Here is a 16,582-nt window from a genome sequence, read left to right on the forward strand (position 1 = left end):
GTGGGAAGGGCTAGGTGTGAGAGAGAAAGGCAAATGGTTGGGGTGGTAAAGCAATATATTGATCCTAGAAGGGCAGAAAACTGGGTAAACAATTTTTTTAATCCAATTAAACAGACTAAACCAAGGCCTTTTCCTTTCCTATTATGCTCCACAAAAGTAAATCTGCATTATAGGACTCTAAGGACACAAAGGCAAAAATTCCCTAATAGTCTAAGAAGCACCAAAAGTATATATCTGTGTTTTGTGAACTTTTTTTTTTTTTTTTGACAATCTGTAAGGACCCCAAGGCTTCTCCCTTCTGTCTCCATGCATATTTCTCTCTCTCTCACACACACTTTTTTTTTTTTTTAAATTTGTTATTCTTCATTGTTTTGGTTAGAGAAACATAATGTAGATGCATGCAATTAAATTTGAGATCAGGTTGCTTTCATTATCACCTCTGCACAGCTTGTGAATCTGACAGGTAAATGTCTTAGACATGCATGGTCTCTCTTCTGACTTTCTACATGTTTTTACAGGCCTCCAGAGCTTATGTAGCTTTTCCAGACTTTTTCAGGAATGCCACAGCAGAGTGGTGGGCAAGAGAAATTATAGATTTCTACAATAACCAGATGAGGTTTGATGGTTTGTGGATTGTAAGTAAACGTAAAGCAATATATATTTTAAGTTATTATTGATTTATTTATTATGCAGTTATTATGAAGAATTCTTGCTAGATTCTTATAATTCCAACAAAGTCTTTTTTTGAAAATATCCCACTCATTTTTCCATAAAAGGAAACGCCTTTCCATATTCATAGAACTGTAAAATACAGTGTTAGCAATTTATTTTATATATACAGCTGCTATTTTCTAAAGTTTCAGCTTCACCAGGGAACCAAAAAAAATCTCTTTAAAACTATTTATAAATGATTATAAACATTTATTTTATTTTTATTCAATGTAGGAATAAATCTCACGTAACTGTCAGTCATTAGTACAAAAAAATCATAATCTCTTACAAATGTAGCAAATTACTTTTCAAACAATCTCCTAATTTTAGATGTAACTTTAAAATCTTGGTAGTAAGAGGGGGAGGAGCTAAAATGGTGGAGTATTGGCCAGGTTGTGGAAGGTAGGAGGTGCAGAAATGTGGTTTGGGGGAGAGACAATCACAGGTGCTGTTGAGGGGAGGGAGCTTTGGTTTCTGAGAAAGACAAAACAGAGAGGAACATACAGGATCACACAAGGAGAACACTTTCTAAAAGCCATTGGCCGGACAAATGAGAAGGTTTGATTTCCATGAGTTTTTGCAACAAGCAGGGCTCAAAGACTGGAGTTTTAGAGGTCCACAGTGTGTCTGGGATAGAATCCTAAGAGTACTGACCTATTCCTGGAGAAAAGTCAGTCAGATAACCATGAGGCAGATGGTGAGATCTCAGGATTGCCTAAGATCCACTGGGAGAGGCTGTTTCTTTTTCCTGGAACACATTTGAGAAGGGTGATATTGCCTCTTTGAGGACATAAGAGCTGACAGGCATGGATCCCCCCCACCCTGCACCCCTCAATGTAGCACAGGGATACCTGCTAAGTGTGGCCATCCCAGACACTGGCTGTTTAGTGTGTTTAGCTCCAAATTCCATGCTCCTGCTTCTGGTGCAACTGCCCTTCTGGGTTAAACTTGCATCAACTCCAGCCTTTTGAGACCATCCCTGAGAAGACTAGTGTAGGTACCCACCACAACAGGACCCTAAAGTTTGGAGTTTTAAAAGTCGGTCATCCAGGCTGCAATAGAGACCAAAGTGCACTGTGCTTCTCTAGGCAGGCAATAACCCAGACACAGATAGTATGGAGACAACAATTTAAAAAATGCTTGGAACATATGAGGAGAAATTATTCGCTCTTCCAAGACGGTCTCCCTGACAGTAAAGGGGAGCAGAACTTCCCTCTCTAGGAACAAAGGAGTTGGCTGGTGCTAATTCCCTGACTTGCCTCTCAACATAAACTACCTCAGTAAATAGCACAATGCCAACTATGACTGATTACATTGCTTACACCAAGTCCTACCCTCTCTGCACTCCAATGGTACTGCTTTTCTTGGCCAAGTATGCCTAAGAACCAATGCAGTGGGCCCCTCCCCCAGAAGATCAGCACAACCCCCTGCCTGCATCATGTCTATTGACCATAGAGTTCTGTAAATCTTCAGTTCTAATGGAAATAACATCAGGTCTCTTTTAACAAGCAGATCAAAGCTCACCTAGTTAAAACTCACCACATTCTGGCCAAGGTCTAAACATTCCCCACTGCAGGTAAGGAAAATCTCCACAGAGAACTGTCTTGAGGGATAGAGCAGCCATAACACAGCAGCAAAGTGTATGCAGCATACACCAGAGACACTTCCTGAATGGAAGACCTTGGACATTATATGATTTCTTTTTCATAAATCTGTTATTCTCAGGAACAAGAAACATAACAGACTACCATAAAACACAGAATAAGACAGAAAGCTAGACAAAATGACAAGATGGAGAAATTCATCCCCAAAAGAAAGAACAACAAAAGCTTAGGGCCAGGGGTCTAATCAAAACATATAAATAATATGTCTAATCCAATAAAAGGATACTAGCTGAGCTTGAGAAAAGAATAAAAGACATTAGGGACAACTATACCTCAGAGATAAAAGAGCTAAAAACCAATCAGGCTGAAATTAAAAATGCAATAACTGAGATTTAAAACTGACTGGATGTAATGACCACAAGATGCAAGAAACAGAAGAATGAATAAGTGATATGGAAATAGTATTATGGAAAATAATGAAGCTGTAAAGAAGAGGGAAAGTAAAGTATTGGATCATGAAAGTAGACAGGGAACTCAGTGACTCTATGGTATATAATAACATTTGTATCATAGGAATCACAGAAGAAGAAAAAAAAAGGAGGCAGGTTTATTTGAGGAAATTATAGCTGAAAACTTCTCTAATCTATGAAGGGAAAAGACTTCTAAATTCCAGGAGGCATAGAGAATTCCCATCAAAATCAACAAAAACCAGCTAGCACCAAGACATAGCATAGTAAAATTTGCAAAATACACAGATAAGAAAAGAATCTTGAAAGCAGCAAGAGACAAAAAATTCCTTAACCTACAAGGGAAGACAAATAAGGTTTGCAGCAAATCTACCCACAGAAACTAGGCAGGCCAGAAAAGAGTGGTATGATATATTCAATGTGCTGAATGGGAAAAATCTGCCCCTGAAAATACTCTATCCAGCAAGACTATCATTCAAAATAGAAAGAGAGATAAAGAGTTTCCCAAACAAAAATTAGAGGAGTTTGTGACCACTAAATGCCCTGTAAGAAATATCAAAGGGGTTTGAATGGGAAAGATGAAAAGCAACAAAGACTAGAGAGGTCCTGAGAAAAATCTCCAGAAACAATGAGGAATCAAGTAATAAAATTGCACTAAATTCACATCTATCAGTAATTACTCTGTAAATAGACTAAGTGCTCCAATCAGAAGACATATGGTGTCAAAATGAATAAAAAACAAGACCCAGGGAAACCTGGGTTAAACCTCTGCCTTCAGCTCAGGTCATGATCCCAGGGTCCTGGGATCGAGCCCCGCATCACGCTTTCTGCTTGGCAGGGAGACTGCCTTTCCCTCTCCCTCTCTGCCTGTCTCTCTGCTTACTTGTGATCTCTGTCAAGTAAATAAATAAAATATTAAACAAACAAACAAACAAAACAAGACCCATCTATATGCAGATTGAAAGTGAGGGGATGAAGAAATATTTATTATGAAAATGAGCATAAGAAGAAAACCAGAGTAGCCATACTTATATCAGACAAACTAGACTATAAATCAAAGATTGTAAGAAGAGATGAGGAGGGGCATTACATCATAATAAAGCAGTTTGTCCAACAAGATGATCTAACAACTGTAAATACTTGTACCCTCAACTTGGGAACATCCAGATATATAAAACAATAGTAAACATAAAGGAACTCATTGATAATAATACAATAATAGTAAGGGACTTAACACCCCACTTACAGAAATGGACAGATCATCTAAGGAGAAAACCAACAAGGAAACGGTTTTGAATGACACCCTGTACCAGATGGATATAAGAGATATATTCAGAACATTTTATCCTAAAACAGCAGAACACACATTCTTTTTAAGTGCACCTGGGATATTCTCCAGAATAGATCACATATTAGGTCACAAAGCAAGTCTCAACAAGTACAAAAAGATTAAGATCATACCATGGGTATTTTCAGACCACAACACTACGAAACTTGAAGTCAACCACAAGGAAAAAAAAAAAAAATGGGAAGACCACAAATACAGGGAGGATAAAGAACATCTTGCTAAATAATGATGGGTCAACCAGGAAGTTAAAGAAGAAATTAAAAAAAAAAGTACATGGAAACAAATGAAAATGAAAAGAAGATTGTCTAAAAGCTTTGGGATGCAGCCAAAAGTGGTCATAAAAGGAAAAGTATATAGCAATACAAGCCTACCTCAAGGAGCAAAAAAAGTCTCAAATATAAACCTAACCTTATACCTACAGGAGCTAGAAAAAGAAAAACAAATAAAGCCTAAAGCCAACAGAAGAAGGGGAATAATAAATATTAGAGCAGAAATAAATAATATAAAAATGAACAAACAATTAAAAAAAAAACTCACAGAAGAACAGATCAATGAAACCAGGAGCTGATTCTTTGAAAAAAAATAATAAAATTGGTAAACCAGACTTATTAAAAAGAAAAGACAAAGGACTCAAATAAGTAATATCACAAATGAGAGAGGAAAAACAACAACCAACAGAATACCAGAGAAGTATAATTTTAAGAGACAATAATTACATGAGAAATTATATGTCAACAAATTGGACAATTTGGAAGAAATGGATAAATTCCTAGAAAGAAATAAAGTACCAAAACTGAAACAGGAAGAAATAGAAATCTTGAAAAGAATGATAACCAGTAAAGAAATTGAATCAGTAATCAAAAATCTCCCAACAAACAAGAGTCCAGGGCCAACTTGCTTTCCAGGAGAATTTTATCAAGTATTTAAAGAAGAATATCTATTCTTCTGAAGCTATTCCAAAAAACAGAAATGGAAGAAAAACTTCCAAACTCATTTTATGAAGTGAGGATTACCTTGATTTCAAAACCAGACAAAGACCCCGCTAAAAATGAAAATTACAGACCAATATCCCTGATAAACATGGATGCAAAATTCGCAACAAAATATTAGCAAATTGAATCCAATAGTATATTAAAAGAATCATCTACCGTGATCATGTGGGAAATATTCCTGGGTTGCAAGGGTGATTCAATATTCACAAATCAATCAATGTGATACACCACATTGATAAAGAAAGGATAAGAACCATATGATTCTCCCCAGAGATGCAGGAAAAAATCATTAACAAAGTATAACATCCATTCTTGATAAAGACCCTCAACAAAGTAGGGGTAGAGGTAAAATACCTCAACATCATAAAGGCCATATAAGAAAAATCCATAGCCAATAACATCCCCAATGAACAAAAACAGAGTTATTCCTTTAAGGTCAGAAATAAAGCAGTGATATCCACTTTCACCTCTTTTACTTAATATAGTACTGGAAACCCTACCCTCAAAAAAAAAAAAAAAAAAGTAAAAAAATAAATAAATAAAAATAAATTAAAAAGATAAAAAAGAAGTAAAAGGCATCCAAACTGGCAAAGAGGAAGTCAAACTTTTACCCTTTGCAGATGACTTCATACTCTATGTAGAAAACCTGAGAGACTTCATCAAAAAGTTACTAAAACTTATTCATGAATTCAGTAAAGTCACAGGATACAAAAACAAGGTACAGGGATCTGTTGCATTTCTGTGCACAAATAATGAAGCAGTAGAAAGAGAAATCAAAGAATCAAACCCATTTATAATTGCACCAAAAACCATAAGATACCTAGGAATAAACCTAACCAAAGAGATAAAAGATCTGTACTCTGAAAACTATAGAAAACTTTTGAAAGTAACTGAAGAGGACACAAAAAATGGAAAAAACATTTCATGCTTATGGATTGGAGGAACAAATGTTAAAATGTCTATGCTTCCAAAAGCAATCTGCACTTTTAAAGCAATCCCTATCAAAATAACACCAACATATTTCACAGAACTAGAACAAACAATCTTAAATTTATATGGAACAAGAAAAGACCTCAAACAGCCAGAAGAATGCTGAAATATAGAGCCAAAGATGGTGGCATCAAAATTCTGGGCTTCAAGCTATTATAAAGCTGTAGTTATCAAAACAGTATGGTACTGGCACAAAAACAGACTCTTACATCATAAAACAGAAGAAAACACAGAAATGGACACACAAATACATGATCAACTAATCTTTGACAAAATAAGAAAGAATATCAAATGGAAAAAGCCACTGTCTTCAACAAATGAAATTGTGAAAAATGGATAGCAAAATGCAAAGTGAAACTTGACAACTTTCTTATACCTTGTACAAAAATAAATTCAAAATTGATGAAAGACATAAATGTGAGACAGAAAGCCATCAAAATTCTAGAGGAGAATGCAGGCAGCAACCTGTTTGACATAGAAACTTCTTACTTGAAGCAAGGGAAACAATAGCAAAAAATGAACTGTTGGGACTTCAAGATAAAAAGCATCTGAACAATGAAGTAAACAATCAACAAAACTAAAAGGCAGCCTATGGAATGGGAGAAGATATTTGCAAATGTCTCATCAGATAAAGGGTTAGTATCCAAAACATAAAACAAAGTTACCAAACTCTACACCCCAAAAAGAAATAACCCAGTTGAGAAATGGGCAGAAGACACAGACGTTTTTCCAGAGATATATAAATGGCTAACAGACACATGAAAAGATGCTCAACATCACTTGGTATCACAAAACTACAAATCAAAACCATAATGAGATACTACTTCACACCTGTCAGAATGTCTAAAATTAGCAACATAGGAAAGAACAGGTGTTGGTGAGGATGTGGAAAAAAGGGAACCCTATTACACTGTTGGTGGGAATTCAAACTGGTGCACCCATGCTGGAAAACAGTATGAGAGTTCTCAAAAAGTTAAAAAATAGACCTATCTTATGATCCAGCAATTGCACTACTAAGTATTTACCCAAAGGATACAAAAACACTGATTCGAAGGGATACATGCATATTTATATTTATAACACCATTATCAACAATAGCCAAATAATGGAAAGAGCCCAGTTGTGCATTGGCTGATGAATGGATAAAGTGGTATATATATATATATAGACATATATATAAAGTGGTATATATATATATATAGACACACACAATGGAATATTACTCAACCACAAAGAAAAAAATGAAATCTTGCCATTGACAAAAACATGAATGTAACTTGAGACTATTATACTAAATGAAATAAGGCAGTCAGAAGAAGACAAATACCATATGGTTTCACTCATATGTGAAATTTAAGAAATGTAACAGATGAATATGTGGGAAAAAAGAGAGGCTAACCATGAGACTTTACTGCACAGAGCAAACTTAGGGTCGCTGGAGGGCAGGTGGGCAGAGGGATGGTTTAAATGGGTGATGACTATTAAGGAGGGCATTTGTGATGAGCACTCATGTTGTAGTTGAGTTATGGATCACTAAATTCTATACTTAAAAAATAAAAGTAAAAAAAATGAAATAAATATTGTGTGTAAACTGTATTTTCTGATTTTAGAAAATCACATAAAATGCATTTTTGAGAAAAAAAAACAGTTGATTAAAGGCTCTAGAGCAGGAGTGGAGAGAGGGCATGGGAGAATATACACATTATAATTTAATTTTATGTCTAGAAAACAGAAAATTTACTTAAAAAATTTTTTTTGTACTTATTTATTTGATGCACAGAGATCACAAGTAGGCAGAGAAGCAGGCAGAGGGAGAGAAGAGGGAGGAAGCAGGCTCCCTGCCGAGCAGAGAGCCCAATGCAAGGCTCAATCCCAGGACCCTGAGATCATGACCTGAGCCGAAGGCAGAGGCTTAACACACTGAGCCACACCCAGGCGCCCCCAGAAAATTTACTTTTTATTTATATTCTATCTATAGAGATATATAGGGCATTTTGTGTTTTACAAAAGGGGTCATGAAATGTAAAAAAGAAAAACAGATAAATTAAATATTTTAGTACTGAGATACCTTATAGTTTTGCTCCTTAGAATAGTGAATGTGCTCAAATATGCTTCTTTAATTTATTGGCTCTCTGAATTATTTCCTTTAAGAATATATGTTCTAAATTTTTAAATTCACTCTTCTCTCTTTAAGGACATGAATGAACCATCAAGTTTTGTACATGGAACAGTCAGCAATCAATGCAGAAATAACGAGTTAAATTATCCACCTTATTTGCCAGGTACGATATTGTTGCTATACCTTTGATGTTATTGGTATTTATTTATCTGGTTTATATACCTTATAATGTAGGGAATAGGTTTCACATTTGTAATTCCCACTACCCATCTATACATTGAATCATAACTCAACCCATTACCAAAACCATTTAACATTATTTTTAGAAGAAAAATCAAGAAATATGTTTTATTTATATGAACATACTCCTAACTAAACATGCTTAAAATTGTTACTTTGAGTTTCTTGAGAATCTTCTAAGTTTTGAAAATTCTCAATAATTCTTAAAATTAAAAAAAGAAACTTCTATGGAGTTTTCTTTTTAAATCTTTCTTCATTAGGAAAAAAATGAGAGAATACCGATAGCATTTCTTTGGTTGTCCCTGACCCAGATAAAAGGGGTCCAGTCACTCAATATTCATCCTCATACTCTCATGTTCATAAACTCTTGACACCTAAAGTTATGGCAAAGCTCTGAAAAAAGGCATCTTTATCTGAGAAAAAGTGGATCAAAAAATAGTGCTGTTATAGCGCTTGTCCAGTTCTTACCCCCAGGGCTTTGTGTTTCCAAATGGTTTTTTAATAAAAATTTATGTAATCAATTTTATGTATGTCTCAAAATATAGTAGACTTTTAGGAATACCTTTTTTTCAGTTTTTTATTAATTCATGTTAATTGGTAACATTTTTGTTGCACTAAATGTTACACTAAAATTTTTGGTAACATTTATTAATTCATGTTAATTGGTAACAGTTTGTTGCTCTAAATGTTACCTTAAAATTTTTCATGTTTTCCAGTCACAATTGTAACTATAGTCACTTACAGTTGCAGATTTTTTAAATTTTTAATTCTTAGAGGTGAAGTGTGCAAATGATTAAAAATCAATATTATTTTAAAACAATGATTAATGCTTTTGTCACAAGAATTTATAGATATGATTTACATATTTGCAAACAGGGAACTTTATAATATATTGATATTTTTCCATTGATTCTCCCCAGAACTCACAAAAAGAACTAATGGATTACATTTCAGAACTATGTGTATGGAAACCGAGCAGATTCTTAGTGATGGATCATCTGTTTTGCATTACGATGTTCATAATCTATATGGATGGTCACAAATGAAACCTAGTTATGAGTAAGCAATGTTCATAATTATCCTTTTTGACTCTTCATTGTCTTCTAGAAGTAAATTTAATGTTTTACCTACTTCAAGAGTTTTCCCCTGCTGACCTTATCTGGTAGCACTTTCCTTCTCAATGTTGTCTGTAACTTACTTTGTCTTTTATGGCATTTATAATTATTATGTTTCTCTCTCTATCTCTTTCTTTTCCTTTCTCTTCATTTATATCATTATATAATTGTTTTAAATTTTCATCCCATTCCAAAAGCAATTCTGAACAATTTTATTTTATCCTTCACTAGCTCATAATAGCACAGTGATTAATAAATAATAGGTGCTCAATAAATGGTTGTGAATGAATAAATGAGTAAATAATATATAATTGATGTCATTAATTAAGACATTAAAGTTTGGTTAAATCTGTTGTTTAAATCCATAACAACCAATTTAGAATATGTGAAAGTTAACTTTATTTAATGTCCACAATAAACAAACTTTTATGTGAGGCCAGTGATGATGGAACACAAATCATTCTTTGAATATCAAGTCTTCATTAGCACTGTCCAGTAAGACTTTTTTTGTAATGATAGAAATGTTTTATAATTCTGGGTTATCCAATATGGTATCTACTATCCATGTAAGGCTGTTGAACAATATGGCTAGTGTGACTCAGAAATGGTATTTATTGTATTTTATTTTTTAAGATTTTATTTATTTATATAATTGAGAAAGAGTGCAAATGGAAAGAGGGGCATAAGAAGAGGGTGAGAGAGAGAATCTCAAGCTGACTCCTTACTGAGTATGGACCCTGATGTGGGATTTACTTAATTCAGGACCCTGAGATTATGACCTGAGCTGAAGTCAAGAGTTGGATGCTTAACCAACTGAGTCAGCCAGTCATCCCCAGAAATGGAATTTTAATTTTTTTAAATTGTAACAAATTTAAATTTAAGTTAAATAGTCCCATGTGGCTAGTGTACACCATATCACACAGTGTAACTCTAGGTCAATGGCTCTTAACTACACAGTATAATCACCTGGAGATTTTTTTAAAAAATGTATTGATTTAATTGGTTTGTAGTATACCTAAGTTCTGAATTTTAAAAAATTTTCCAGGTGATTCCGGTGAGCATCTATTTCTAGTATATGACTGGAGTTGGTAAAAGAATGAAAAGCATTTTGGAGTAAAGTGTATGGGTAATATTTCCTCAGTTAGTGAAACATGCTTATCTTAGCACCATACTTCTCAACCTGAAAGAGGTGAATTATCTAAGAAATTATTCCATGAATGTATGACCGTAGATTTGTTCAACAAATTCTAATGTAGGGACACTAAAATCATGTAGAAAGACTATGAAATGTAATTTTTAAGAGTAAACACATTGATCTTCAATAGTTTTTTTTTTTAATTGGGATAAATCTTTCTTTAAATTTATCCTACTGGTACATAGTTTTGGAGCACAGTTATTCTCATTTTTTGTCTTCAGCTAACCAAATTTTATCATAAAAGTACAGATATTAAAAAGAAAAAAATTACTGAGAATTGACTTATAATCTTGGTGACAAAATTTACCCATTTTGAGATGAAACTATGTAGTTTAAGGGAAATTGGAAAATCAGTTCTTCACTGAGGTAGTAATTTGAACTTCTGGAACACATGTCATGGTTCTAACACACTGTGGGATGCTTAATAGATTTAAGGAAATGTAGGTAAATTTCTAAATAGTTGATATACAAAGATTTAGGAAAATTTAGGGATATGTAAAATATATTTTAATCTTAAATAACAAACGTTATGAGGAAGAGATCGACACAATCTTCCAAAGAACATTTTTTTTAATTTAAAGTCACAATACATTTCTTTAATAGTATTAATTTTGCTCCTATTCATAAAATTTTCAGTAAAAGTTTCAACCACATTTGTTATTTAAATTATACAGAGTAAGGAATTTTAAATGTTGAGTTATATAATAGCTCAATTTACACATAGCCCTAGACTTTCATGTTTTAGATATTTTCTTGGTATTTATTTTTTTCAGTTACATTAGTAAAAAATGTTGAACTTTCAGAAATTTCAGAGATTATACATAATCTATATCTTTAAAAATCTTGACAAATGTAAAAGAACAGTATAAATAATTACATTTACATTGAAGTGAAGGATGGATAGTAAGGACATTTTATTACTCATTGGGGAAAACTGAAAGGTTTAAAAACAAATTTTTTTTCTTCAAGTTATCCAAACTATAGCATTCATTTTATCATTCCTTTTTTTTTTTTTTTTTTTTTTTTTGATGCCGCTTGTGTCTTTCAAAACTGGTGCAGGTTTAACATGCAACTAGTTTTTGCTACTGTCCTCTTCACTAAACATGTCACAAACAAGAAAAAAAAAAAGGAAAGAATACAATGAATGGACTCAGAAACAGGAGATAAATAATCAGCTTGAGAAACTGCAGTTTTAGAGGAAGGACCTTGGATATCAGTGGCAAATGAAGTTCCCATACAAAAACTTTCAGCCTTCAATAGCTCTCTTTCTCTTATTTAAAATTCAATGTTGAACTGAAACAAAGTCTGTGCTTCTAATGTAAGAATAATTACACTATAAAAATTACCTCAAATTGTGTTCAAATTCCAAACAATTATCCAAGTATTTTATATCTATATATTCTGTATTTTCAACTTCAACAATACCTTGAGTGACTTTATAGATTATTATGTATTTTTCATGAGAGGGGATGTAGAAAAATCAAAATCTTTATCTCCATCTGGACAAAAGGGAGGTTTGGTGTTAAATATGTGATTTTTAAGTAAATCCCCCAGATTTTTGTAATCATAATTTTGAATGGAATTAAAAAATCAATAGATACAATTTATTTTCTCAGATATTCCTATAGACTTTTTTCCCAAAAATTTAAGATATTTTTAGAAGTTTTTAAATTCTTTTAAAAATGCTAATGGAAGCAACTATAAGCACAGAATAAAAATACTTCCCTAACACAACATTAAAATCCTTTCTATGTTAGATTTTGCAAAATCAACTGATAACAAAGGACAAGCTGTCCTACAGGTGAAAAATGTTTCTTAAAATTAAGCTATATTCATTATGACTAAACTATTTGTAAAGTTGGAACATGTCAAAAATATTTGGAAAGTATTTATAGTGGTGAGACTTTTAAATTATATCTCTAGTAGTTGTAAGTGATTTCTCAAGAGTTTTGTTCCCTAATATTCTCTGAATGGTTACAGAGGAGATTCTTCTAAGGTCCTTAAGAGAAAATTATTATGAAAATAATTAACAAAATTCTTCTCAACCAGAAATCTAGCAAAACATTTGTTCAGTTATTGATTTAAAGTCTCAGTAAAAAAAAAAAAAAAAAAAATGTTGCATACAGCAGGAAAAAAAGGAATTCTTTAAGAATGTATATTTCATGAGGCCATCTGGGTGTCTTAGTAAGTTAAGCATCTGCCTTCTTCTCAGGTCATGATCCCAGGACCCTGGGATCGAGCCCCATGTAGGGATTTTCACTCAGCAGAAGCTTGCTTCTCTCTCTCCCTGGCTTTCCCCCTGCTTGTACTCTCTCTCTCTCTCTCACTGTCAAATAAATAAATAAAATCCTTTTTTTTTTTTTAGATTTTATTTATTTATTTGACAGAGATTACAAGTAGGCAGAGAGGCAGGCAGAGAGAGAGGGGGAAGCAGACTCCCCACTGAGCAGAGAGCCTGATGTGGGGCTCGATCCCAGGACCCTGAGATCATGACCTGAGCCGAAGGCAGAGGCTTAACCCACTGAACTGCCCAGGCACCCAATAAATAAAATCTTAAAAAAAAGAATACATATTTCTTGAATGTGAATATATTAGGAATTTGGGACCTTAATCTTTATAAATAGTTTTTGTATTAGTTAATTAAAATTAATTTTGTTTGAAAATGAACTAACCTTAGAATATACATTTTCACATATATTTTTAGATTGATCATCGGTTTTTTATTCTCTATATAAATAATCATTCATTTCTTGTTAAATGTCAGCAAATATATATGATGTATGTTAAATATATTAATGTTCCTAAATAGACTATATACTCATATTTATGGTAGAAAATGAAACAATGAAAATAGTTTTCTTGTATGATCTTTTTAAAGATGGACATACATGCAAGTAGGAAATTTTAAATTAGCGAATACAATGTGGTCTTTATTATTAATAGATGGTTAAATATATCATCCTACGTCCATTGAAAACACTTTTAGTTTTCTATAATTTTGACATGATAAATTCATTAATACAAAACTGTCTTGAGCTACTAGTTTATCCCAAGCACTATATTAGGTGCAAAAAATAGAAAGAAGATTAAGACATTATCTCTAACTTCAAGAATCTCAAGATCTCACTGAAGAAACTTTATGTATAAAGAAATCAGAACAAACACTGTGGTCCAAAATGATTGTGAAGTGTGCCTAATTAGCTATTTGAAGTATTTTTTTTTTCCTGAGTAGTTCTGTACTCCTTATTCATATGCAATTTATTTTATATAATATAAAAATAAACACTTTACTTCCATTAATATTGGGATATTTTCTACTTCAGATGCTTTTATAGTATCACACAGAAAGAGATGCAGATAATATAAAATAATACATTATTATATATTTTTTAGCACTAGACTATGTGTTTTTTTTTTTTTTTTTTTTTTTGACTATGTTTTAAAATGAATAGTAGTAAGTCACTGAAGTCTCTTCAAAGATTGAGTAGGGGTAAAAAGAAAAAAAATATATGAGGTAATTTGTAAAATTCATTCTCTTGAAATCTGGCTTTGGTTAGATTCTGTACTTGGAATAGAACAACTAGTTTTATTTTAAACACCCAAAAAACCTTGCTCACTTTAATCTACCTTCTCTAAAACAGAGAGTATTGTGGCAAAGAGTCTCTGTAGAGTGATATGGAGGTTAAGTGTTGACAAGTTATAACTGAGAAGTATTGGAACAACCAATAGTTAGAGCCTAGACCTTTATTCAAGAGAACACAGTTAAATAGAATAAAATGAGGTCATTAAAAAAAAAAAACTTAAGCTATGACTATTTAGTTGATTTAATAACTTCAGTAGTTAACTTGTATTCATTGAGCAAAGAAACAAAGGCTACTTAGGCATGTCAGTCTAGTAAATGTTGGAAGGGAAAGAACAAGTTTTAGTAACAGACAACAAAAACACCACACACACACACACACACACCTTTTTTTTTTTTAATGAGGTGTTCATAAATAGAAATATCTGGAAATAACTCATGTGAAAATTCTCCATCTATTTTAGTGCATTGCAGAAGACAACTGGCAAAAGAGGAATTGTTATTTCTCGTTCCACATATCCTACTGGTGGACAATGGGGAGGGCATTGGCTTGGAGACAACTATGCACAATGGGACAATTTGGACAAATCAATCATTGGTATGTGAGTCACCATCTATATCATTACGCTATTGAGTTTTCCTTTAGGTATTCACTTTTGCAGGAACTAGATACTCACTTTTACAGGTATTCACTTTTGCAGGTACTAGTTCGATATACCTTATAAGTTCTTTTGAGAAACATACTTTTGCATCATATTTTATAACAAATAGCATGATGAAAAGAGAGTGGACTAGAAAGTAGGATCTGGGATGTGTTATAGAAACTAATGATATCTACCTAGTTTATTTTGAGGAAATAATTTCATTCTTTTTGGTCTCAGTTCCCTGGGAAAGGTCAGGAACTGGGAAGGATAATATCTAGAGCTAAGAATAGAAATGGATAGAAATTCTAGATTCTAGGGAATAAGAATACTCATAGATGCTAAAGAATGGAACACCTCAAGCCACATTTTTAAGGAGTCTTTTGACAATCGTTGGGTAAATAAGACGTTATTATTTTAAAGGGGGAAATGGATAATTTTCTGTTTAAGATCTAGTTTTAAAATTTTTTTACTGTTTACATTAAGATTCAAGGAAAACAATCAGTGTTTTACAAATACTACTTTGAAAGGAGAGCTGGGATATCACAAGAATCCTATATTACTGAAGAGGTCTCAGATTATTTTATTTAATAAAGATGATTTTTTATTTCCCAAATGATGAGAGCCTTGGTTAAATAATTACATAGACAGCTGTTTATTAAAAAAATTAAACCAAGGAAAATACTACCACTTTTTTCTCATACTGTAATGTACTTATAACCATTTTGTGCTCTAAATGTACCAACTTGAAAGTCACAAAGAAGCATAGTATTTTATTTTTATAAATGTCATTAACACTATAACATAAAAAACTTGAATAGTGTAAGAGGAGATGATAAAAAGGTATATGAATAATCTGAAAACTGTATCATTGGATTAGGTTATTAGAAATAAGACATCTTTATAAATAGAAAAAAGTCAAATATCAAAATATATGAAAAAGTAGCTTTCTAAGATTTTTCCTGATTTTTTTTTTTTAGGTATGATGGAATTTAGTCTCTTTGGAATCTCATATGTAAGTATTTCTATTCCTTTTATCTTTATAACTTACAAATATTAAGAAACAAACCATTAAAATTAAACATCACAATATGTTTTAGACTGGAGCAGATATTTGTGGTTTCTTCAACAATTCAGAATATGAGCTCTGTGCCCGCTGGATGCATCTTGGAGCATTTTATCCGTACTCAAGAAATCACAACATTGCTTTTACTAGGGTATGTAGTTACTACATTTACTCTCATTCCTTTCCCCCTACTAACTTTGGAAGTTTTTAAATAGAATTCACCCTCTGCACTACAGGGGAAGGGAGGGAAAACTGAATGAGAAGAAATCAGAGAAGGAGACAAACCATGAGAGACTCTGAACTCAGGAAAACAAACTGAGCGTTACAGATGGGAGTGGGAGTGTGGGGTAACAAGGTGATGGGTATTAGGGAGGGCACATGTTGTGATGTGCACTGGGTCTTATACACAATTAATGAATCGTTGAACACTACGTCAAAAACTAATGATGTACCATATGTTAGCTAATTAAATATAATAATAATAAACAAAAATCATCACAAATAAAAAAGAATT

The 16,582-nt window shown here is 32.7% G+C and overlaps 1 protein-coding gene across 1 annotated transcript in view; it reads left to right on the forward strand.

Moving 5' to 3' along the window:
- SI (sucrase-isomaltase) overlaps positions 1 to 16,582 on the forward strand; it is a 95,416-nt gene that overhangs the window by 62,141 nt on the left and 16,693 nt on the right. The window contains exons 34-39 of the mRNA XM_032361662.1: positions 519 to 635; positions 8,307 to 8,394; positions 9,392 to 9,530; positions 14,826 to 14,959; positions 15,983 to 16,017; positions 16,103 to 16,219. Of these exons, the coding sequence (XP_032217553.1) occupies positions 519 to 635; positions 8,307 to 8,394; positions 9,392 to 9,530; positions 14,826 to 14,959; positions 15,983 to 16,017; positions 16,103 to 16,219 (630 nt within the window). The remainder of the gene's footprint in view (positions 1 to 518; positions 636 to 8,306; positions 8,395 to 9,391; positions 9,531 to 14,825; positions 14,960 to 15,982; positions 16,018 to 16,102; positions 16,220 to 16,582) is intronic.

Source organism: Mustela erminea, chromosome 1 (assembly GCF_009829155.1).
Source record: "Mustela erminea isolate mMusErm1 chromosome 1, mMusErm1.Pri, whole genome shotgun sequence".
Taxonomy (NCBI): domain Eukaryota; kingdom Metazoa; phylum Chordata; class Mammalia; order Carnivora; family Mustelidae; genus Mustela; species Mustela erminea.